The following is a 25,349-nucleotide window of genomic DNA, read 5'->3' on the forward strand; positions in this document are numbered from 1 at the left end:
CCCCTCACACACGCTTCAAGGGGGCCACTGCAGTCTTGGTTTGATGGTGTGAGAGGAGGGACCCACAAATCCTCCTCAGGCCTGGCCTGATGGGGCCTCGCTGGAGCCCTTCCAGTAGCGGGCATCAGCTGTGGCCAACTGGGTGAGGACCTTCTCCAGCTCAGGTCCATCCTCGAGGAAGCGATCGGAGAAGGATCGGATGAGGCCAGCAGCTGAGGCTTCGTACTCCAGAAGCTGCACTTCCGAGCCTGGGGGGGGAGGGAAGACAGTAGGATTGTCATGATCTTAACCGTCATCTTCATCAAAGCAACAGCGAGTTCTTCCTGAGTTGTGTGCCCTAAATTGTGTTCACCGTTTTAATAACCTAACTGAAACCTCATACAAAACCCTATGAGGAAGGGAATACGAAGGGGGAGCAGCGCTGAGCTGCTGCATTCATTCACTTAGTACTGATTCCAGGGCCACCCCACTGTGTCCACTCACTCCAGCGTGCAAAGGTTCTGTGCCCACAGTTTTCCAACCCGGGAGGCAGCCATGCAGGTTCAACTGGCCATGACAGGGGAGTGAGGGGCACTTTTACATTTAATGCTAAGGCACCTCCAGTAAAAAGCTGTGAGCTGGGCCTCCCCTGGTGGTGCAGCGGTTGAGAGCTGGGCTGTGAAGCTGCCCGCAGCCTCTGCAGCACCGGTTCGATCCCCGGCCACCGGCAAGGGTCCCACATGTGCGCAGACCTCTCCTGCTGTCCGCTGCTCCCCTCAGCAGTATATTTCGTCGGGCTGCCTGTTCTGTTCCCAGCTCTCACCCTCCCGCGCTTCTGACTGTACTCAGTGCTCGTATAAATAAATAAATAAATCTTGAAAAAAAAAAAAAAGCTGTGAGCCTAGGGAAGAAAACTCCCTTTGCCTCAGTGTCCTTGTAAAATGGGGATCATAAAAATACCTCCCTCAAGGGTTACTGTGAGGAGCTAAAGGGTTCATCCAGGAAAAGCACTTGGCCCTTGAAGAACGCACGCATGTGAGGCAGGCTCGCTAGAGCCAGGAGCGCTGTCAATACTGGCTTATCAGTGAAGACACGAAGCCCAGAGGGATAAGTGACCGGGCCAGGGTCACAGGGCAGTTCTGCTCACCCTCTACCCACATGGCACCCCCTCTAGGAGCCTCACCTGAGGGGTGAGAGGGGAGCAAGGTACTTGGCCCAAAGCTTCTACTATAAAAGGCCCAGGCACCGTGCAGACAGGGCCAGGGCTTTTGAAAACAGAACCATCACTTGAGAAGGGAAAGGGACCACGGGCTGCTGCTGTCTGTCTGTGCCGGACGCCGTGAGTCCTGCCGTCCCCTGGGATCCTCCTGGCCGCTGGGTCCCAATTCGCTGACCTGACCTTGCTCCTGGGCACTACTTTCTGGAGACACATCTGGCCTCCCCCTAAGCCTGGAGTCTGTCTGCTCCACTGGCGCCGCCGGCTCCCCCACACCTCCTCACCTCATTACCAATACCAATGCCTTATCACCTGGCATGTGAGGTGGCACAGTGCTGGTAGAGGCTAAGGTTTGGCCTGAGGGTGACCATGGCCACAAGGGAAGGGGTGTCCACTGCAGAGAGCCCTCCTCCAACCTCCATGCACCCTCCAACCTCCAACCTCCATGCTCCCCACATGGCCCTCCAAGGGTGCTCGGAGTCCCTTACCTTCCAGGCGGGTGTTGGGTTGGACGATGAGTTTCCGAGATTCCTTGCGGAGCAGCACCGTGTCCCTGAGGGTGAGGAAGCACTCGGGGGGCGCATCGGTGACGGCTGCATACCCTTCATATAGGGCCCGGCCTCCAACCACGTCCCCCGTGGACTTTAGCACCTGTAGGAAAGCAGCAGTCAGTGCCTGTGGGGGTGCCCACCTGCATCTGCAGGGACTCTGGCCCTCTGCTCTCTCGTCATGCCTGTGTGAAAAGTGAGAAATGCAGACCGAATGCTTAGCACGGGGATGCACCTGTTAAAATGAAGCTGCTATTTCTCACTGGATTCTCATTTGAGCTACAGGCAAGGGAGGCATTACCCACCCCCCAAAACCAGCACCTGCCCCCCCAGCCAAATATATATATATAGTACATATGTATTAAAGAATTACAAGACACCAGGTCTCCCCGGTGGGCTCAGCAAGTTGAGCACAGCGCGGTGAAGCTGTCTGCAGTCTCTGCAGGGTGGGTTCGATCCCCAGCCAGCCAGGGAGATTCCCACATGGTGTGGCAGACCTCTCCTGTTGCGCCCACTGCTCCCCTCAGCAGTGCTTTCTGTTCGTCTGCCTGTTCTGCTCCCCGCTCTGTCTCTGGTGAATCCTCTCACCCTCCCGCGCATCTGGCCTGTACCCCAGCTCTTGTATAAATAAATAATAAAATGTAAAAAAAAGAATAACAAGACACCCCCACAACCCCTGCCCAGCTTAAGTTAGACCAGTTGCCCCTGGGGTCCCTGGTGGTGCAAAAGGTCCTTGGCTCTGTGCTCATTATTCCCTGACTCTCCCCGGATTCCATTTCCGACTACAGAGTGTTAAGCTTCTGCCTGTTTTTGAACAGTAAGTCCTCACTTAATCTCGTCAATAGGCTCCTGGAAACCACAGTCCTCGGCACATGCTTCCATGGAAGCTGGTCCTGGCACAGGCAGTTTCGTGCAGCATCGGCTGGGATTGTTTTTGTCTCAACCTTATGATAAAATGACTCACGCCTCTTCCCGTGGACTTACCACTTATCCCGTGGACTTATCACTTATCAGAAGGTACTCAGGCCCTTAGATTTTTGTTTCTCTTTGCTAAAATCCGAAATACTCCTTTGACAATATCTACGTCTATAAATGTTGGGGTTCTTCTTGCAACTTGAATATAACCTCACCGTTAGAAAGCAGCAAGGTGGTATTCTAGGGAACACCTTTCACACGAGGTTGAGTGAGTGAAAGTAACGCTCCACATTTCTAATCTAATTTTGCTATGTAGATATTATTAATCCGTCCGGTTTTATGATTTTTAGAACCTTCTGTTTGCAAAAATAAAATATCCTATAGATATTAATAAAGAAAAAAAAAAAGGAATAGCTTCTCAATGGTGCCCCTACTTCACCGGGTCAGAACTGCCTGGGCCCAGCTCAGAATTTCAGAATCAGTGTCTGGGGTGGGGCCCAGAGTCCGCATTTCTCACCTGTTCCCGGTCCATGGGTCACTTTGTGTGCCACTGGCTTGGGTGACCTGCTATGCTATCCGCTCAGTTCCATCCTGTTGCTGTTTCATTTTTGCCCAATGAGGCAGGTGATAAATCCCATTTGACAGATGAGAGAAGTGGGGCCCAGCATGGTAGAGTATGTGTCCCCAGTTACACAGAAGAACCCAAAAGCTTCCCAACTCTAAGCATCCCTACATGGGGATGGGGGGCAGGGGAAGCCAGGGTCACACTGACCACAGTCCTTCCCTCACCAAGCGTAGGCCTCCTTCTGTTCCTCGACCTCCCACACCCCCAGCTCATTCCAGTTCTCAGAACAGCCTTTGTGCTCTCTTTCTTCTGCTCGCAGATCTCCTCAGAGTGGGTTCCTTCTTGACACAAATTCTGGCTCAAACACTACTTACTCCAGGAAGCCTTCCCTGATCACCCTGGCTAAGGTAGCTCTGAATTCCATTCCTTTCCAATCTTATTTACTGTCATATTACCCAGTTTGTTTCTTTCAGGTCTTGTCAAGACCTAAAATTATCCCGCTCACAAGTTTATTGTCTTCCCGCGCTACATATAAAAAACTGCTCGCGGTTTGTTCTCAGTGCTGGCACATAAAGTCACTGAATGAAAGAAAGCACGAATGAATGACTCTGGAGGTCAAGAGGCGGCGTCAGAGGATGGGGCACCTCCAAGGTCGGTGACCCCGGCTTACCTGAAGCCTCCGCAGGAAGCGCTCCAGCGCGGGCTTGCCCACAGACCGGATTTTGCTGCGGTCAAGGCGGACCCGGGCATCGGGGCGCCCGTCAGATCCTGTGGTGGGGGTGACGGTAACGAGTCCCTCGCCAGCCTCCAGCAAGACCCTCAGGATCACAAACCGGGCCTGCATGTGGGCCTACGGGGTGGGGGGAGGGCGGGAAGGAGTCACTCACAGCCCCAAGATAAGACGACGAAGCCTGATACGCAGTGTGCGCTCATTAGCCGTCAGTGTTGGATTCCCCCACCCTGTGGGTCCTTTCCTGCCTCTTCCTATCCCCTCAAACGTTTCCTCCTTCCTCCCTCACTGGGAGAGCAGGGGGCCCTGGGGATAGAGAGGCCATTTCTAGGCAGGACCTGGAGTCCTGTGCTCCTCACCCCATTACCTGCCAAACTCCCCCTGATGACAGCAGTCACCCCCTTCCAGGGTCCCTCAGCACCAGGACCCCAAGCACTTCTTCCTCACAGTGGAACCAAGTGGGCATCATTTTCCCAGTTTACAGATGACAAAACAGAGGCCAAAGAGGTGCAGTGACTTGCTCAGGGCCACGCAACTGGTGAGGGAAAGCCTGGGCATAGGTCCGAGTCTCCTGACTGCAAAAAGCGCATTCCTCCCACGATGCGACATTGCCTCCTCAAAGCATATTCGGTTGACTTTTTAAAAAAATCCGCACTGCTAACCCTCTCTCCAAAGCACTCCTCCCAAGCGAGCTGTCTGCCCTGAAGGCACAGGAGGCGGGCTGCTGGAGTTTGCATCCTGGCTCTGCTGCTCACCAGCAAGTCACTTCATCTCTTGATGCCTCGATTTCCTCATCTCGAAAATGAGGGCAACAGTAGCACGTACCTCCTGGGGTTTATTTAGAGCAAATCACGTAGAGTGCTTACAACTCTACAGGGACTGAGTGAGTCCCGGGGGGCCATGTTAGTGGTCATAAGGTCCACAGAATCTCACCTGATTTGCCCTCAAAAATGGGCAGGGAGATCATTACTCCTGTTTCAGACAGAGACACTGAGGCTCACAACAGTGACATGACTTGGCCCCTGACGGTGGAGGGTGCTGCTAGGATCACCCCCAGGCTATCCCTGCACCCAGAATCCTGATCTTGCCCCTCCTCCACCACAGCCCACTCCTCTCCAGGGGACCCCCCACCCACCTGTCTCCAGTTGGAGGCCTCGGGGGTGTAGAACTCCAGAGCCAGGAGCCCGGCCCGAACCATATTGAGCCAGTTCACGTAGATCACATCTTCCGCATCAGCCCCCTTGAAGCCAAAGATCCTGGGGCAGGAGCAGAGGGGGCAGGGCAGTGAGAGGCTGCCTGGGCCTGCCCTCCCGGCCAGCAGCCCCCGTCCCCAGGGTGCCCTACTCCAGCACGTGGGGATTGAGGCAGAGGTAGAGGCCCACGCTCTCCGCCCGGCACTCTTCGTAGCTGGAGGCGATGGTGCTGAACTTGCTGTCCCAGGTCTCCCCGCTCCGGTACCAGCTCTGAATCTGGGAGGGGAGATCCAAGGAGCAGCTTAAGGGAAGCTGCTACCCAACCTGGGCACTCCTTCCCAGGGCCCCAGCCGGCCGCCCTCACCTGCTCCCCGGTCTCTGGGTTGATCACCGCTTCCTGGTCAAAGTTGAAGGCTCCTTTCTCATCCTGCAGGGGAAAGGTCATGAAATGGAGTGAGGGGTGGGGGAGTCCTGCTCTGTCCAGATCTTCAGCCCTGGACCCAAGGGCCTGTAGGGCAGCCCAGAAGATGAGCTGGGCGGAGCAGCAGGTCTGTGGACAAACTGCTGCCTCCAAAGCTGAGGCTGGACCACCGGCTACAACGTAGCACTGGAGGTGGGAGGGCAGCACTGCTGCCCAGCTGCCCGGGGACCCGGAGGGCCAGGGAGGACGGGGTTCATCCAAGCCACGGACGACCCGGACCATGTCTCGGAACCTCAGTCAGAGACGTCCCCAGGGGTGGGCCTGAGCGCCTGGTCCCTCCCCTGTGCTGGTCAAAGAGGCCACAACACATGATTCCAGAACAAATGTCACCTCTCCTTGTGCCCAGTGTTTCACCACCAGGCAGGTAAACCTCACTCCCACCCTCCCAGGATGGTTCCTTATTACCCTCTTCACAGAGGCGGAACCTGGAGCTCAGAGCCTAAACATCTCAGAGTGGAATCTGAACACGTGACCTCCGGGTAGTCTCTTCACAACACCTATTTGCTGAGGGCCTGTGCCAAGCAACTCCTCCTGCTCGGGAGACACTGAACTCTCCTTCAGGCCCCATTCATCCTTGGAGCGCCCAGGACATTTTAGGGGCAGGATGAGACAGGGTGTTCTCTGCTTAAGGGGTCAACTTCCCCACCTAATCCCAGACCCAAGAGCAGAGATGGAACCAAGCTTAGCCATGGGAAGGGCCAATGGCAGGGAAGGAGCACAGAGAGGTTTGTGCCGGGCACCTGGGAGGCTGCAGGGCACCAGGGCCTGCATCACACTCTTACCTGGACAAAGAGTTTGCCACTGCCATGGCCCAGCAGCTCGTGCAGCCCCACCTGCACGTCAAAGGAAGGCCCCTTCCAGCGGATATACAGGTCCTGCCAAGGGGGACAAGCAGAGACAGTGCTGTCCACGTCCCTCTACGGCCACCCAGCCGGCCATCTCCCCTCTGCCCGGCTGAGGGCCCATCACGAGGCACCAGATTGGTAAAGGCCTACGGCAGGTCAGGCTGGGCACGTACAGTGTGCTCATGCCAGCAACAGCCCAGGGGCAGGGGACGCCTCTGCCATCTGACAGGTCAGGAAGCAGTTGTCAGTCAGGAGGCCACGCGGCCAGAAGTGGCGGAGCGGACTGAAGCCATGCTTTCCTCTCCCCTGTGCTGGGCTGCCTGCCTCCCTGCCTCTGCTGAGATCACCGGTGCCCACCTTGTCATCCTCCTCTAGGAAGGTGAGCTTCTCCCGCTTCGTGGCGTAGGCCACGGCCAGCACATTCCCCAGCGACACGTTCTTAAAGCCTTCGGTCTGCCTCAGGTCGTCATCTGGAAAGGGTGGGGAGGGGACCAAGAAGGGGCAAAGTCAAGGGTCAACGACAGGGACTCGAGACGAAAGGAATTCATGGTCAGACTGAGCAGGGGGAGGCGACAATTCTAAATGGAGGCTCTTGGGGGCTGGGGGATACTGCCATGGGTCTCGAGGGGCTTGAGGAAGCTCACAGTTGGGGATGTTGATGCCAGCAGGGATGCCGGAGCCAGCGAAGGTGAGGACATCCAGGGAGGTGAAGTCAGGGGTGAGGAACTTGTCCTTCTCGAAGGCCGGGGGCCAGGGCAGCTCCTTCAGCAACTGCTCCGCACTTGCCACCAGACACTCAAACTTGGCACTCATGGCCTTGTTTACCATGGCCACAAAGCCTGCAGGGAGGGAAGGGCGCTGCAGGCTGGCAGGGATGGAGAAGGAGTCCAAAGTCTCCTCGGTCCCTCAACCCCTTCAGCCAACATGCATGCGCAGAACCTGCTGTATGCCTGACCCTGGGCTGGCCCTAGGGAGAACAGCGACCCCGGCCTGGACCTGCCTTCTTGGAGGTCACAGTGCGAGGATGGGATGTGAAGAGACGGCTTCACTGGGTAACATCTGAAAGGGATCATGGGTTAAAGGGATCTGTGGGGAGCACAAGGATGACATAGCCATGGTGCTCTGCCGTCTCACAATTTTCCTGTTTCAGATTTTTCCTGTGTCTGCTTCTCTTGCGAGAACAGCAGGGTTTGACCATAAAATGGTTAAGTAGAGTGTAACAATGGGAGGAAAATACCCAAACCTAGCTTACACAAGGAGAAAACATTTTTTTCTTCAGTTGACAAGTTGTGTTTCTGAGTGTGGGTCGAGAAAACTATTTACTGTTCCCGGGGGGACTTCCTGACTCCCTGGAACAGAAATTACCACAGGGAAAGAAACCAAGGTGCCCTGCTCATGGTTAAACAGATAACAATTAGAAATGAGGGGGGTTCTATTTTGTTTCATGCTGAACCCAAATTCAAGTTATACTGTAACTCAACCAATCAGGCTCTACCAATTTGCATCTTTCTATACTTCGTTTCCTAACCCCTTAAATATCACCCAAAGTCCCACCCTTGAGAGATAGCTTTGTGCCCTGGCTCCTGTCTTCTTGCCGGCTGACTTGCAATAAAACACTTTCTTTTTTCAAAGCTGGTATCAGACTCATTGGCTTCTATATGCACGTGGGGTAGCCAGACCATTGCGAGGTAATTTGGTGGGAGAGGATCACATCTGCAGTGGAAACAATTACTTGGGCAAACAAAGATGCTCTTCGTTTTGAAGGGAGCTGTGAGTGTTCCATATGGTGAAAGCTTGTGAGGGAGGCCACTGCACAGGAGGGCTAGGGCTGATCCTTTCAGGCTTAATGTAGTTGGAATGCCTGGTGCAAAGCAGTGTTTACAAAATGACCTAATATGGAACACGTTTTCTATGAGGTCCTTCATTAAGAAAGAGCTCGTGGTCAAAAAAGTTCGGGCAATGCTAGAAGCTTTATCTCCAGCTTCTTAGAGGTTCTTAACATACAATTGCATATTAAAGATACTTAAGAGTCCTGTAGACAAGAACCCTTGCTGTTAACTACGTTCTTGGTATAATTTCTGTTAACCCTGCATGGCTTTTGGAAAGGCCTGTCCCAAACTGCTCCCTGAGCAGGCTTTTGGGTTAACCCGGCCAAGGGTTACGCTTAACAAAGCCTTCCTGTCTGAACGCACTCTCATTACACCAGGCCAGGGAGACAGGATGATTAAAAAATAGCAAAGGAAAAGCAACCTAAACGTCCAGCAGTTGGGGACTCGTTACATAAATCAGAGGCAGCTATGTGACAGTACACCAAATAAATGTTATACATCCAGTGCAGTATCAAATGTCATGGGAAACTACTTGTAATATATTGTATGATGCAGCTCTTAAAAAAAAACATGGTGGGTGGCCTCCCCGGTGGCGCAGCGGTTGAGCGCTGGGTTGCGAAGCTGCCCGCGGCCTCCGCGCCGCCGGTTCGATCCCCGGCTGCTCCCCGGCCACCGGAGGAGGGTCCCGCATGGCGCGCAGACCTCTCCTGCCGCCCGCTGCTCCCCTCGGCAGTGTACTTGGGTCCTTCTGCCTGCTCTGCTCCCCGCTCTGGCTCTGGTGGATTCTCTCACCCTCCCGCGCTTCGGACTGTACCCAGTGCTTGTATAAACAAAACAAAACAAATAAATAAATAAATAAACATGCCTCTATTAAAAAAAAAAATTTATAAAAAAAAATTTATAAAAAAAACATGGTGGGTCTATTAATATCCAAGATTTACTGTTCAATGAAAAAAAAAAAAGCAAATGGCAGAACAGTATGTCCAGTAAAACTTCATTTACGCCAATCAATGAAAAGGTGTGCATGCGTATGTGTCTGGGTACCCACACATGCACATACCCTTAAATAAAAGCCTGGGGGGCTCTGCACTCAAGTGTGAACGGCCCTCTGGAGGGGAGTGGCAGAGAGGAGAGCAGTCAAGAAGAGGTCTCCCATTTTATCCCACATACATCAATATTGCTCCAATTATAACAAAGATGAGTTTTTAAATTACAGACACACCCCTGTTTTCCAGCAGGTCTAGCTTTCTATGAAAATGAAAGACAAGATGCACACTCTGAATTTTACCTTCGGTGGGTGCAATCAGAGTGGATCACTTTTTCTGTACTTTCAAAAATTTTGACCAGAAACATGGAAAATCTAATGGTCACAATGGAGTGCATAAAAGAGAGGGATCCTCTGGGGTCTCAGCCCCGAGAGTGGTCCTGGCTGACGTGCTGCAGGTGAATCAGGACCCAGGCAGGAAAGCTGTGGGTGTGCACAGCTGCCTCCTCCGCGGACCCTCGAGCGCTGCCCCCTCCTGCTGTGCCAGGCTAGACCTGGGGACTCAGGTCCAAGCCCCAGGTGGGCGCTCGGCTGTCCTCTCTCCTCCCAGGTGAACCCTCTCTGGCACCTGCTGTTGGATGCGCCAGACTCTAGGGAAGGATAACATTTGGCAGAGACAAGCCTAAACCCTCAGGTTGGGTGCCCCACCTGGCACAGGTCTCACAGGAGTGTGGGCACGGGGCCCAGGCAGCTTGCCGCCTGAGAAAGAGCAGCGGCTCAGGTTCTCAGCTCAAGGTCCTGGCACTCACTGTGCTGTGCCATCTGGCCTCACACTGAAGGGTGGCACTGATGCTCCTGGGTCGCTGGCCCAGGGTCACCCAGCTGGAAAGTGGCAAAGCTGGGCCTGGACGGACACCAGAGCCAGCGCGACAGAGTGCCTCAGAGCCAAGGCTCCCGAGCTGCCCGCCGCCCTGCCTCAGTCCCCGCACTGGTTCAGTGTGGACTGTCTCCTAGGATGACTGTCTACATGAGCTAATCTAGGAACGTGTCCAGCAGATGATGAAGCCTCCGTGCTGGCTGCTGTTACTGTTACTGCTAAGGAAGTGGGGGAGACACTCCTTGGGACCTGGAGGAAAGGAGGCCGACCTGACCTCCCGCCTCCCAGAAATTACCTTCAAATTCTCCACGGGAACCAAAGGGGTCTCGGTAGCTCTCGATGAACCCGATGTAGCTGGTGGGGGAGAGAAGCTGAGATGGAGGAGGGGCCGGCAGGAGGGTGGGGGCGGGGAGGGGAAGGCTGGGAGCCTCACCTCTCTACGATGGGGCCTTTGTCCTGGATCCAGGAGCGTGAACCCCTCTTGTGGGCCTCGATGGAGCCCTGAGTGAAGCTTTCCATGTACTGGGCCAGCATCTGCTCCTGGTGGCTGTTGGCCGCGTAGGCCTGCAGTGCGCAGGGTCAGTCAGCCCGGGCTGCCCCTTGTTCCCACGCCCTCCCTTGCTGCTCAGAGGTGTCCGGAGCCCACACATATCAGCCCCTGGCCAGCCCTACCTTGGCTTTCTCCAGGTGCTCCACTACCTTCTGGAGGATGGGTGCATAGTCCCCCCGGGTCACCTGGAAATGACTCCCCCGGAATTCATAGCCTTTCAGCTTGGAAGCCACTTCCGGGTCCAAAGCAGGCTCTGAGGAAAGGGGGAGCGCTCAGGGAAGAGGTGGGTGTAAGACACCCCAGCTGGCTTCTCATCACAGCAGACTTACTCTAAGATCTTCAGTCACAGTGGGAGGCTATGGGAGTGGTGCTGGGCCTGGCAGGCAAGGAGGGCTGGGTTGCAAAGTCCTCAGAGGGGCTTGGGTATTTCTTTCCACCCTGTACCCACACTCCCTCACCTGATAACAGACCCCAATTTTTCTTTGAGAACTGCTCACCACTGCCACCTCCAGTCAAGGTGGGGGGAAGGGGCGATCTCAAGTGTGACTTCAAGATAGGCTTGGGGTCAGGTCTAGCCAGTCAGAAACCTGGCTCTTGACCACAGGAATAGGCCCACAGATAAACAGAGGACCCAAAATAAAAAAAACTAGAGCCACTCCCACACCTATAAAGCATATCCTAGGAGAAAAGAATCCTCTTTCTACCAGGAAGGTCAGGCTGGTAGCTATGAGGTCCCGTGTAGGGAACCTGCCATAGATAAAGTCAGAAGGAACTGAGCTAAGGGATGAAGACAGAAATTTCTGAGAAGATTGTCCAAGCAGCTGGATCGAGTTGTGCCTAAAGCCACCTGACTCTGACTCTGGGCTTCCTAGAATTAACTAAGCTTATAAAGTCCCCGTTAGGCAAATTTGAAATAGGTTTCTTCACTTATAAAAAGAAATCTGAGGGGCCTCCCCGGTGGCGCAGCGGTTAAGCGCTGGGTTGCGAAGCCGCCTGCGGCCTCTGTGGCGCCGGTTCAATCCCCGGCTGCTCCCCGGCCACCGGAGGAGGATCCCACATGGCGCGCAGACCTCTCCTGCCGCCCGCTGCTCCCCTCAGCAGTGTACTTCGGTCCTCCTGCCTGCTCTGCTCCCCGCTCTGGCTCTGTTGAATTCTCTCACCCTCCCGTGCTTCTGACTCTACCCAGTGCATGTATAAACAAAACAAACAAACAAACAAATAAATAAAACATGCCTCTATTAAAAAAAAAAAAGAAATCTGAGTAGGGGCCTCCGTGGTGGCGCCGGGGTTGAGACACAACCTATGAAGCAATCCGCAGCCTCTGCAGCACGAGTTCGATTCCTGGCCAGCCAGGCAGCAACCCACATGGCGCAGCAGACCTCTCCTGACTCGCCCGCTGCTCCCCTCAGCAGTGTATTTCATTCAATCTGCCTGTTCTGTCCCCCCCCCCCCCCGTCTCTGGTGAATCCTCTCACCCCCACATATCTGGCCTATACCCCAGCTCTTGTATGCATAAATAAAATAAATCTTTAAAAAAAAAAAAGAAATCTGAGTAATGTTATCTTTAGAAGTGGACTGGACTTTACCTTGAGGGTACTTTGAAAGATAGGAGGCATAATTTGGGAAGGCCACCATCTCCACCTTCCTATACCTCCAAGACACAGAATCACCTTTTCCACAAATCCTTCACTTATATGCTATTTGGCTTTCTCCCCTAGGCTATCATGGAATGTACTATCCAGCCTCTAGCCCTACTGCTGGTGTGGCCTGGAACCTTCTGTAGCCCTGCTGGAGGGCAGGCATGATGCCTGCAAATCGCTCAGCAACATTCACCCAGCGGGAGGGCTGGAGCGCTCACCTCCCAGGAAGTGCAGCACAGCTCAAAGCGTGGAGCCTAGCGAGCCTTCCACCCACATCTTCTAGAACTATTAGGACTTCTCCTACTCCCTGGGGCTACCCCATAACCAGAAGCCCTGTCCTCGGTTCCAGCTGAGGGGGGTGTGGAAAGGGCAAGAGAAGCAGCGCTGGCTGGAGCGTACCTGTGCGCAGCACGGAGGCCAGTCGCACTTCGTAGTGGGGCTTCCCATCTTGGCCAACCTCCTTGAAGAGCCGTGTGTTGTAGGCACTGAGGTTCTGGAAAGACCAGGGCAGGGGGTTGGGAAGAGTGAATCTAGAGAGGGCTATGCGGTGGGAGGAGGAACAGTGGGTCACACAGGGAGAGAAAGCACAGAGGCATAGCAGCAGGGCCTCCGAGGGACTGGCCTAGTGGCTGGGAAGAGGGCAGGATGGCAGGGTGGGGGGAGTGGGCAGCAGGCTGGGGCTTCTCCAGCTTGGCCCACTACACGGAGCATCAACTTTTACTAAGTGCTAACCAACTGTGCCGGGCACCATGTGACCGGGGCTAGCCCAGGGCTACAGGGGGCAGGCCCCCCCACTCTCAGACGTGGTGACCAGCTGCTGGGAGGTGAAGGGGCTTGATGGCCCCCCCATCCTGCCCTGAGGCCTTGATGGGGCAGGGCCACGGCTCTGTCTCTGGGCAAACTGAACCAGGCCAACTCTCAGACAAGGCTCCCAAGTCTTTTCCACCTCTGGACACAAGATGCCTGTGCCTCCCAGCCCCATCTGAGACCCAAAAGCTGGTGCTAGTGGTAAGGGGAACCCCCAACCCTGGGATTCCCCAGCCCCCAAACCTGTGAGTCCAGAAAGTCTTGGGCTAGTTTGGCATCTTCCATGGTACAATCCCCAGAGAAATAGGTGGTGATTCCCTGTCGGAGAAAGAGGAGTTGAGATCAGGGAGCTGCAGGAGCAGATGGCAAACCCCTTCTCAGCGCCCTTTGCAGCATGTGCTAGCAGGAAACCTTCACGCGAACAGCAAACATCTCGGCCTTCCTGTACCTCAGCTCCAGCCTCTCACAGGCTGGCAGCCCTAAGGCACTGAGTCCCCCAAACCAGGCAGCCTCCAGGATGCCCAAACTCCTTTCCCATTCTCCCCTCCTCAGCTCCCCTCAGCTCTCAGCCCCCCTCCTTCTGCACACAGCATCCAGGCTGTCAGGACCAGGAGGGCCGTCCATCCAGCCTATCTCCCTCTTCACAGGTGGCAGAACAGAGGCCTGCAGTGGGGAGCAGGCCACGGCCTGCCCCTCAGAGCCCTTCTCTCAATCCCAGGTGCCCGGAAGGTCACCCTCCACTCCCCGGTGCAGAGGAGGCCTCACCTCCTTCCCCAGCCCCAGGTGTCGAAGCCTGGGCTCCAGAGAGAACATGAGCTCCCCGCAGGTCTGCCAGAGGCTCCTCACTTCTTCCGGATGCTGCTGGGCAGCCTTGCTTCCCAGGATCACACGTTCCAGCTTCTCCTGCAGGGGAAGGAGGCTACTGGCTCAGCCACATTGTCCAGACCTCCCTTCTGGGGCCTTGGCATCCAACGCCAAGCTCTTTACCCACCCTTGGAAAGCACCCGGGCACCGAGTGCAGTGCACAAACTAGCAGCACTGACACTGCCCCAGAAACATGGAGCCTCACGCCTCTCAGCTGGGTCAAGTAGGAGAGAACGGCCCCTTCCCCTTTCTACATGTGGGGGCTGCAGCACCCAGCGAGGTGCAGGGTCAAGGTTCTGCTTGGGCCCACTCTGGTGGGGGCTCCCCCCGCTGCACCCTCCATGTCCACCCCAATTTCCACCTTCCCCAGCCTCCTTCAGCTCACCTTGGGCAAGTTGGGAATAAACTTGGTGTCGCCAAAGGACTTGTAGTTACCCATGTTGGAGTAGACGCCAGCGGCGTAGACCAGGAATGCCTGAGGGGGAAGTGGACATCAGAAACCTGGGTAGTTTACCCTGAGATGTTAACACCCCAGAGGAACCAATATGGGTGAGGCTGGGAATCCTGGGGGCAGGACCCAGATCCAGGCCAGTCTCCATACCCAAACTGGTCTCTGCCACTCCCAAACAAAGGTGCTCATCCACCTGTGCGCCCTCTGCCCAGCATGCCCCCAGCTAACAACGGCCACCCATAGGACCTTTATGGTCCAGTTCTAACACCGCCTCCTTCTGCAGGAAGTCTGTCCTTGGCCCCTAACCTGGAAGTAGCTAGTGTCAGAAGCTGCAAACGTTAGAAATGGAGAGGCTGCGGTCATTTACTCAAAGGCTTTTGCTGTCCCCAAATCTAGTCTCCCTCTGACAATACAAACACTCATCTTCCTTCTGGGAGAGGGGATCTCCCATCCCCCACTCCAGGGGTGGCAGAGACTCAGGCTGGCCAAGGACAGCCCTCCCAGGAAATGTGCCAGTGGCAAAAATCCGTTTTATACTGGGAATCCCAAGCCTGGATTCCCCTTCTGGAGCTGAGAGCCGAAGTCTGCACCCCTGTAATATCACTGAGCCCCTGAATCTAGCCAGGCCGAAAGCCTCCCCTAGCCCTGAACTTTTCAATTATGTAAGCCAATAATTCTTAATAGATTTCATTTTTTTAGATCAGTTTAAGTTTCACAGCAAAACTGAGCAGAAGGTATAGAGATTTCCCATATACACCCAGCTCGCAGCCAGGGAAAGCGATCGGATTTTGTACATTAGCTTTGTATCTCACATCCTTGCTATCCCTGCTCATTGGTCCCAGGAGATGTTGGTCTTTTTTCCACTTCTGGATTTCTACATAGCTCACCGTGTCATCTGTGAACCAGGACAGTTTTGTGTTTTCCTGCTCCACCTGTACACCATCTTTGTTTCTGGCACATTAGCGCACTGAAATGCAGTGGTGAGAGGGGATATCCTTGTCTTATTCCTGATCTTAGTGGGAAAACTTCAAGTTTTTCACTGCTAAGTAAATGTTAACTGAAGGGTGTAGAATCTTTGCCAAACTGAGGAAGTTCCCTCTCTTCCTAGTTTACTGAGTGTTTTTATTATGAATGGTGCTGGATTTTTTTTTTTTTTAAAGATTTTACTTATTTATTTATACAAGCACTGGGTACAGTCAGAAGCGCAGGAGGGTGAGAGAATCACCAGAGCCACAGGGGAGAGCAGAGCAGGCAGACTGACGGAGTACACTGCTGAGGGGAGCAGTGGGCAGCAGGAGAGGTCTGTGCGCCATGTGGGACCCTCACCAGCAGCTGGGGATCAAACCGGCACTGCAGAGGCTGCCGGCAGCTTTGCAGCCCAGCGCTCAACCACTGCGCCACCAGGGGAGGCCCCAATGGTGCTGGATTTTGTCCATTGCTCTTTCTACATCTACTGACATGATCACACGGTTTTTCTTCCTTACCCTGTTGATGGACCAACCCTAGAAGATCAGCATTACCCTAATACCAAAGCCAGACGAAGACTTTACAAGAAAATGACAGACCAAGACTTCTCATGAACAATGATGCAAAGATCCTCAAGAAAATATTAGCAAATTGAACCGAGGATGTGTAAAAAGAACCATACACCAGGATCGAGGGGGGGTTTATCCTGCATAAACTCACTATTGGGCCCTTGAGAAGCCTCGTGAGATTGAGAAGAATGTACATTCTGCTGTTGGGTCAAGTTCTCTACAGATGTCAGTTATATCCAGCGGATGGCAATGTTGTTGCATTAACCTCATCCTCACTAATTTCCTGCACATTAAATCTGTCCATATCTCAGGGGTGTTAAGGTCCCCAACTATAATCGTGGACTTATCTATTTTTTCCTTGCAGTTCTATCAGCTTTGCCTCATGTATTTTGATGCCCTTGTTAGACACACACCTCAAGATTGCTGTCTTCTTGGTGAACGGACCCTTTCCTCATTGTGTAATGCCCCTCTCTAGCCCTGACAACTTCCCAGGCTCTCAAGTTTGCTCTTTCCAAGGTTAACATTTCTACTCCCGCTTTCTTTGGATCAGTGTTGACCAGATACACCTCTCTCCATACACTCATTTTTAATCTCTTTATATTTAACGTGGGTTTCTCATAGACAACCTGTGGATGGGTCTTGTTTTTTGATCTACTCTAACGATATTGTCTTAATCAGTACGTTTAGACCACTCACACTCAAAGTGGTTCTGATACAGTTGGAGTAACAGCACCCATATTTGTTTCTGTTAAGTAATTGTCCTGGTTCTTGTTTAGCTTTTTTCTTCTATTCTTTCTTCACCCTTTGTGGTTTTAACTGAGCCTGTGTACGATTTCATTTTCTCTTTCTTAGCAGAGCCATTGTACTTCATTTTTTACTCATTTTAGAGTTTGCAATATACACTTACAATTAATCCAAACCCGCTTTCAAATAATACTACATTGCTGCATGGGGAGTGTGAGTACTGTATAATACTAAAATAAAGCTGACTCCAGCCTTTCTTCCCCTGTATCATGACTGTCACTTATTTCACTTATACAGAAACACACAGTAAGCTCACATGATTGAATGTTGTTGCTATTATAATTATTCTGATAAAACTATTTTCTCCTAGATCAATTAAGAATAAGAAAAATAGGGGCCTCCCTGGTGGTGCAAGGGGTTAAGACTCAGCACTATGAAGCTATCCAAAGCCACTGAAGCATGAGTTCGATCCCTGGCCAGGGAGCTGACCCACATGGTGCGGCAGACCTCTCCTGTCTCCCCGCTGCTTCCCTCAGCAGTGTATTTTAGTAGACCCTCCTATTCTGCTCCCCACTGTCTCTGGTGAATCCTCTCACCCCTGCACCTCTAGCCTACACCCCAGCTCTTGTACGCATAAAAAAATATAAATCTTTTTTAAAAAGTAAGAAAAATAAAAGTTTTTATTTTACCTTCTTATTCCTTCTCCAATTCTTTACATAGATCTGAGCTTCTGACCTACATCCTTTTCCTTCTCTCTAAAAAAACTTTTAACATTTGCTGCAAAACAGGGCTACTGACAATATACCCCATCAATTTTTGTTTGTCCAACAAAGTCTCTGCTTCTCCTTCATTTTTTTTTTTTTTAAGATTTATTTGTGGGCCTCCCCGGTGGCGCAGCGGTTGAGCGCTGGGTTGCAAAGCTGCCCGCAGCCTCTGCAGCGCCAGTTCGATCCCCGGCTGCTCCCCGGCCACCAAAGGAGGGTCCCACATGGTGCGCAGACCTCTCCTGCCGCCCGCTGCTGCCCTCAGCAGTGTACCTCGGTCCTTCTGCCTGCTCTGCTCCCCGCTCTGACTCTGGTGAATTCTCTCACCCTCCCGCGCTTCTGACTGTACCCAATGCTTGTATAAATAAATAAAAAATAAATCTTGAAAAAAAAAAAAAGATTTATTTGTGCATACAAGCGCTGGGGTACAAGCCAGAGACTCGGGGGTAGGGGGTAAGAGGATTCACCAGAGACAGAGTGGGGAACAGATCAGGCAGACTGACTGAAACACACTGCTGAGGGGAGCAGCATGCGAGACAGGAGAGGTCTGCTGCACCATGTGGGTTGCTCCCTGGCTGGCCGGGGATCGAACTCATGCTGCAGAGGCTGTGGATAGCTTCACAGTGCGGTGCTTAACCCCTTGCGCCACCAGGGAGGCCCTTCTTCTTCACTTTTGAAGGATAATTTCAAAGGACACAGAATTCTAAGTCGATAGCTTCTTCCCCTCAACACTTTCAAATATTTCAATTCATTCTCTTCTTGCTTGCACGGTTACAAAGAGACATGATGTAATTCTTATCTTTGCTCCTCTATAGACAAGATATTTTCTCCTATGGCTTCTTTCAGGTTTTTTCTTTATCTTTAATTTTCTGTAATTTGAAAATAATATGCCTTATTATAAATGTTTTGGTATTCAATATCCTGCTTAGTGTTCACTAAGCTTCCTGAGTCTGTGATCTGGTAACTGAGTTTAATTTGGGGAAATTCTCAGTCATTATTGTTTCAGCTAGTTCTTCTGTTTTTAATTTCTCCTCTGTCTGGTATCCCCATTAATTGTATTCACACCTTCTGGATTTGTCCCACAGCTCTTGGATTTTGTATTAGTTGGGTGTTTCTTTCCCAGTATGTTTTCTCTTTGTCTTTCAGTTTTGGATGTTTCTACTGAGATGTTCTCAAGCTCAGAGGCTCTCTCCTCAGCTGTGTCAACTAACAACCCATAAAAAGCATATCTCATTTCTATTAGTAGTGTTGACTACTAGCATTTTTGTTCTTTCTTAGAATTTCCATGTCTCTGCTTATATTGCATATCTGTTCTTGCACACTGTCTGTCTAGGAAAGTCCTTAAGATATTAATCAGTTATTTTAATTACTGGTCTGATAATCCCATCACCTCTGCCCTATCTGAATCTGGTTCTAAAGTCTGCTCTGTCTCTTCAAAGTGTGCTTCTTGCTGTTCAGTGTGTTTAGCCAGATGTGATGTAATGAGTAAAAGGAACTGCTGTAAACAGGCAGTTAGTACTGTGGTGGTAAGGCATGGGGTGAGGGGGGTAGTTCTGTAGTCTATGCTGAGGTCTCATCAGTCATCCAGTGAACCTGAGCCTCAGGCCTGAGCTTCATGTGTGCTTCTGGGCCCTGTATCTCCTCTCCTCCCCAAGAGGGACAAGATAACTGGAGCTGTGTGGAGTTGGGTATCTCCCATCCCCCTGGTCAGTTAGCCTCTGATCAAACCCTAACAGGTAAGGTTCTGGTTAAATAGTTTCCCCAGAGGGCAGGCCATGTTAAGAACAGAATGTTCTGGAATATTTTAAAAATGGTTGTTTCCCCTCCCCCTCTGCCAGAAATATGGGGGTTCTTAGAGAACCAAGTCAAGTTCCTGGAAATAAAGTTCACAAAAGTGTGGGGTTCCCCCTACAACTAGGCCCACTGGTGTTTTTAACTCTCAGTGAGACCTTCAGCAATTTGTCAATTACAGTTCAAGTTTTCCCATCCCAGCACTGGTTGCAGGGGAAGCTTCTGTGCTGGTAAGCTGTAATTCTCTGGACCTGTTTCTCACCTCTCCAATTAGAGAGCAAGGGAGCAGCCTGTCCTGTGACCTCTCTTTTCTTACAGATACAAGAAGTATCACTAATTTTTCGGTTTATCCGGCCTTTCACTTGTTAGACAAGATCGGTGACTTCTAAGCCCCTTACCAGCTAGGCTGGAAACTGGAAATCATAATTTTCTTTTACATTTAAGCCAATTTCAAGGGGGTTTATGCTCTTTGCAAAGAAAAAAATCCCACTGAAAATAGTAACACTTGGGTAGCACTTTTGCATTTATAAGCATTTCCCCAGCTAGTAACTTTTAATGAGTAAATCAAGGCCTCGAGATAGGATGTAATTACCTACAGTTATATAACAACAACAACATAAAGCAGCAGAAACAGCCTGAGCTCTGATTGGCTCAGAGATAGGTAATCCAATCCCTTTATTTTACATATTAAAAAAAAAAAACAGGCCATATTCTTAAACATTCTTGGTAAAACTTTGATAGATGATTAGACAGCATCAATTATAAATCTACAGAACCTTTGACCTATCAGTCCTACTTCTGGAAATAGATCCTATTCACACAGGTGCACAAGTATGCTATTCCCAGCGCTGTTTGTAGGCAGAATTGGGAACAATATAAATGTCCAGCAATAAGGAAAAGATTAAATTGATTACAGCATAGACTGCTGTGGAAAGCATCACAGCCAATAAAAAGAATGAGGTGGGCCCTCCCTGGTGGCGCAAGGGGTTAAGCACCTTACTATGAAGCAATCTGCAGCCTCTGCAGCATGAGTTCGATCCCCGGCCGGCCAGGAAGCAACCCAGTTGGTGCAGCAGACCTCTTCTGTCTCGCCTGCTGCTGCCCTCAGCAGTGTATTTTGGTCAATGTGCCTGTTCTGTTCCCTACTCTGTCTCTGGTGAATCCTCTCACCCCCTGCATCTCTGACCTGTACCCCAGCTCTTTCATGCATAAATAAATAAATCTTAAAAAAAAAAAAAGAATGAGGTGGATTTATATGTACCCCATGAAAGGTCTCCAACATATGGCGAGCAATGAAAAAAGCAGGTCTTATGAGAACAGGGAGAACATGACCTCATTCACAGATGATGAAAATGAGGAACGGATATACCTGCACATGTGTCTGTGGAGGCAGAGAACCAAAAAGCCTCTATACCCCCATCCTCAGCAGCTCCTTCTGGGAGGGCTCTGAGGACGAGTGATCTTCCTCTTCTGTCTTTCTGCATGGCTACAATGCATTGAGAATGCATTCTTACATTAGTTAGCCACGAGACCCACAAACAAAAATCAGGGAACAGACAGAAGATTCCATCCAGAGACATGAAATGCAGTGGTAGAAGATCTAACCCTGTCTCCCAATTCCTGCCCTAGACTCTTCCTCCACCTTCTCTGAATCTCCACCGCTGTTGCCTTTACTCTGAAAACCCCAGCAGGTCACCAAGTCAGATCACTAAGAGGTACTAAGTCACTAAGAGGTACAGGCTACCCTCAGGCATATTTTGCAGGTGAGAAGACTGAGGCTTTAAGGCAGGAGGTTCCTGAATTTGTAGACTTTGCTATAATTCAAAGAGAGACCAAGAACTTTCTACCCTGCATCCTGGTCCCTCACACCCAGAAACCAGAAATGCAGGTTGAACCAAGAGAACTGACCTGATACTCCTCCTCGGTAAGGCCCTCAGCCAGGGCATGCTGGCGCAGCTGGTCAGGGTCCTGGGCACGGAAGAGGCGGCTGAGCAGGGCATAGATGTAGGGGGCCTCAGGAGAGGTCTGCAGCAAAACAGCCAGACCTCCATACCAGGCGGCCCGAGACAGGTGGTGGGCATAGAGGCGCTCAGTGGGTGACAGCAGGCGGAAGGCCTCACGACAGTCCAGGCTGGACACGCCAATGTCACTGGGCAGGATGTACTGGGTGTCCGCCATGGGCCCTGCTGGGAACCATCACCATCATAGCTGTCATTAACCACATACCAACTGCACATTCTGCACTCCCTTGGCCCCATTTAATCCTCCCCCAAAGTCAACAAGGTAAGGAACGCCATCGTACCTGTTCAAGATGGCGATCACCCAAGATTACTTGTGTATCTTGAGGAGCATATTTGGTCTGTGGCCCCTCAATCTTAAAGATTGAATGCAACCACCTGGTATCACAGATGGGGAAACTGAGGCCCAGAGAGGCTAGGAGCTTTGCCTAATCACACAGCAGAGGTCTAGAAAGCAGAGACCTGTTATTTCTGGTCTCCCAGCCCAAGTCCCTGTGTGTCTCCCCTCCTCCCTCTCTAACCTCCTGGCCTCCTCTTCAGAATTCTTCTTTAGATTCTTCAATTCCGCCCATTTGTGCACATGGACACGGGGACGCAAGGAGACTACCGACGGGAAAACCAAGGTTCCCATCCAGGCTCAGCCCAGATTCCTAAAACCAAATCTATGGCTTCACCCTTCTGGGCCTCAGTTTCCACCTCTGTAATATGGGAGTGATAAGAACCCCAAGTTCACCAAACTAGATGAGGTCGCCGTGGATGGGATGCACGCCGTGGATGCCTCCCGCGCTGAAAGATCTGGCTTGTACACTTTGCCTCTCACTGGCCCCACGCTCTTCCCGCTCATTCACTTAAATCTCCCTTAACCCTCCCAAAGCAGAGAGGGTACGGGCTCCACGCCCCTGCCCTCCCCCGGTGCTCGGCCAGGAGAGCGTGGAGCCGCGGAAGTTCAGAGCTGCAAGAACAGTCATGTCACGAGTAGAAAGAGTGAGACCTGGGGAGGCCAAGCAAGTGACCGAAGGCCTCATGGCTCTGTGGGGTCCCCCCGGGCCCCCCAATCCAGCGCACCCTCCACTCCGCTCTCCCTCGCGAGGAAGGCGTTCCCAGCCTCCCCGGCCGACTCCAGAAGCTCCGCCCCAAGAGCGCCAGCCCGAGTTCTGAAAGGGGTGTTAACCCTTCGCTGCCCGGAGCGCTCCATGGCCTCGGGGCCACAAGAATTTGGAAGGGGCACTAGAGAGAAAGCAGAAGGGGGAGGGTCCTGCGCTCGGCACCACCTCGCTCCGTTCCCCGAGGGTGACACGTTATGACCCCGAAACCCGAGCACCGCGCCTCACCTGCAGCAGCTGCTCCGTTCGCAAACTCACTTCCTGCTTCCGGCTCCCCCATTCATTGGGGCTCCGCGAACTCCGCCCCCACCGGCCAATTACCAGGCCGCGGGGCGCGGATGGGCGTCCACACCAGCCAATGGGCGCGCTCCCCCGGCCCGCTGGCTCCCGCCTCCAGGCGCGACCCGGGCACGCGCGGAACGGCCCCTGCGGCCTTGGCCTTTTGTCCGCCCGCCGCGCCGGCGCTGGGCCGGGAGTCCCGGGGGCCGGCCTGGGGGCGGCCGGGGCCCCACGCACTGACCTGACAAGCTCCCCCGGCGGCGAGAGTCGTGGTCGGAGACCCAGGGACCCTCACCCCCGCCCCCCGGCCCGGCCCCCAGGGTTCTTCGGGATTTTCCCCAGGCCCCTGGATCGCCTTCGTGCTGATGCGGTGACCCTGCACTCCGAGACTGTGGCCACCCCGACCTCGCTGGACTCGAGGGCCGGGAGGTGGAGGCTGCGGAGACTGCGGGGCACCGGGCTGCCGCCTGCCGGCACCGGGACAGTCCCGGCCAGTGCGGGGCGCAGGCACGCCCCGATGGCTTCCCTGCACCCCCAGCCGCCAAACCTCCTGTACAAAGGGCCGAGGGGCCGGCGGGTGCTTGCTGCTTGCCAGTTCTTAGCAGAACCGAGCCCACGGGCCGTTTCTACCTATCTCGGCCGGCTCGCAGGAGGACGGCCTGGGTGGGGCATGGTGCGAGGAAGCGCTAGGGTTCTGGCCGGAGTGGGCAGCCTGGTGAGGGGCCCGGGTCAGGGTGGGCGCGGAGCCAGGTCACCTACGATGGGATCAGGCCTCCACCACCTACTGACTCCTGGGCCTTTCACGGGAGTCTTGGCTTCTTTAGCCGGAAAACCACGATAATAAATATCTCTGCTCTGAGACAATTTTTAGGCTCGTGTCTTTTAGAGGAGGGTGCTGGAGAGGGGAGACCTGTGTCTAGACCCAGGGCAGCACCTGCCCACCCTGGGGCCCAGCTTCTTGACAAAGATGCGCAAGGCCCGGCTTGGACAACAGTGCTACTATCTGTTGGCTCTGATGATGTCATTGTAGGGGGGAACCCAAAAACTGGTCTGTCCTTAGGAAAATCACCATTCTTCCTCCCAGTGCCTGAATTTTAATTGAAATGGATATAAAGTCTTCCCTGACTTTGGTGAAGTTGAACTGTGTACAAGTAAAGGAGGCAGTGCTGTCAGCTGCCACGGGAGGGCAGCTCAGGCCAGCAAAAGACCCAAATACTTCTGGAACCCCCAGACAAGCTGTGTATCCCTGGCCACAACTAACATGAGCATTACTGAGATCCCGTGCTGACGGCCTGACATGCAGCATTTCATTTAATTCTTGCAAAAACCCTGAGATAGAAAATTATCACTTTATCCATTGCACAGATGAGGAAACTGAGACTAATAGGTCCATTGACTTCCATCAGGCCACCCAGCGTGTCCTCAGATGTCCCTGGAGTCTGGTCTTACTCAGACCTTGGCCACAGTCCCCTCCATCTGTTGTAACAAGTGTGCGCCCCTGTAAACAGAAATGGAAACACCTCTCTCCCTGGGTCACTCCACCGATTAAAAAGTAAAACTTCCGAGAAGCAGAACCCGGTGCCTGGTGAGTGCCGGGTGAGCGGTTATTATTGTCGCTAGCGCAGGGCGGGCACATGGCGAACATTCGGGATGGTAACCCTTGGGTCACAGTCAGTGCTCTGGAATCACGAGTCCTTTCTCCTCCCCCGACTCCCGACTGTCCACGATGGGGTTCTGAATCCCCTCCCTATTCATTTCTTCCCTGTCAGTGCAGCCCAAGCCTCTTCATCCAGCTTCCTTTCTGCCCCCTGTAGCCACCTGGAATCATTTCCCGGGTCACTTACCCCCGAGCCTGTGCTCAGCCTCTCCCTCCCACCCAGAGCGTTCCCCAGTCCTACACCAGTCTTTCAGTGAAGCCTCCCCTCACTACCCCCTCTCCCCGTCCCCTTGAGGCCTGCTCCCTGCCCCCCCCCCCCCAATTCTCTGCTTCTAGCACATAGGAAGCCATGCTGTTATTTGGTCATTGGGTCTGTCGCCCACTAGATGGGGACCGCACAGGCCAGGGAACCAGGTTTGACCATTCCTTGGCCCCAGGGCCCATCTGACACAAAGTCCAGCTCACAGTGGGTACCAGCAGATGCTGGCGCCAGCCTGCCGCCTACCAGTCACTCTCTCCGGAGCTGGAGGCATCGCATGCATGCGGGACACGCAGGATTCGCGAGGGCAGCCGAGCAGCAAGGTTTATAGAGGACCCAGGGCAGCAGCAGGTGAATGTCCGGAACTGGGCCGGCAGGCTCAGGGCACAGCCAGCCTTAAGCTGGGGGTCAGGGCCCACAGTCCCTTCACTCCCCCAGGGGCACAGTGTAGGCGGCATGACGCAGACCAGGGGTGGAGGCGAGCTTCCCGCCATCGGCCTGGAACACAGCTGGTGCCGGGGCCCCATCATTCTGACTGGGATTGGGGTCTCGGGGACCCCCATAGGGACCAGAATTAAGAGGGGAGGGACACAGCCCATCCAATGAGTCCATCTGGTGTGGCCATGTGCCAGCAGGTAGAGTCCCACATGCAGAGCCCCCTGGGCTGCAGGAGGTGGGGGACCTGGGTGAGCAGGCGGGAGCAGTAGCAGGGGCCCCAGGGATC

General features: G+C 53.2%; 1 protein-coding gene across 3 annotated transcripts; it reads right to left on the reverse strand.

Moving 5' to 3' along the window:
- Positions 1-75: 75 nt before the first annotated feature.
- DPP3 (dipeptidyl peptidase 3) lies at positions 76-22,710 on the reverse strand (the record flags this gene model as incomplete). 3 transcript variants are annotated; one of them, XM_084231041.1, is made up of 18 exons in its annotated part: positions 76-248; positions 1,684-1,846; positions 3,894-4,073; positions 5,089-5,209; positions 5,298-5,422; positions 5,511-5,573; positions 6,410-6,502; positions 6,830-6,942; positions 7,117-7,311; positions 10,459-10,517; positions 10,597-10,727; positions 10,836-10,966; positions 12,753-12,846; positions 13,404-13,478; positions 13,926-14,063; positions 14,410-14,499; positions 21,218-21,492; positions 22,659-22,710. In XM_084231041.1, the coding sequence occupies 18 exons, from the start codon at positions 22,708-22,710 to the stop codon at positions 76-78; spliced, it is 2,271 nt and encodes a 756-aa protein (XP_084087167.1). The 3 variants fall into 3 exon arrangements, with proteins under 3 accessions (XP_084087167.1, XP_084087166.1, XP_084087168.1); XM_084231040.1 differs by having other exon boundaries at positions 21,218-21,495; XM_084231042.1 differs by lacking the exons at positions 14,410-14,499; positions 22,659-22,710 and having other exon boundaries at positions 21,218-21,487.
- Positions 22,711-25,349: the final 2,639 nt, after the last annotated feature.

The sequence above is a fragment of the Talpa europaea genome, assembly GCF_964194135.1.
Source record: "Talpa europaea genome assembly, chromosome: 1".
NCBI lineage: Eukaryota > Metazoa > Chordata > Mammalia > Eulipotyphla > Talpidae > Talpa > Talpa europaea.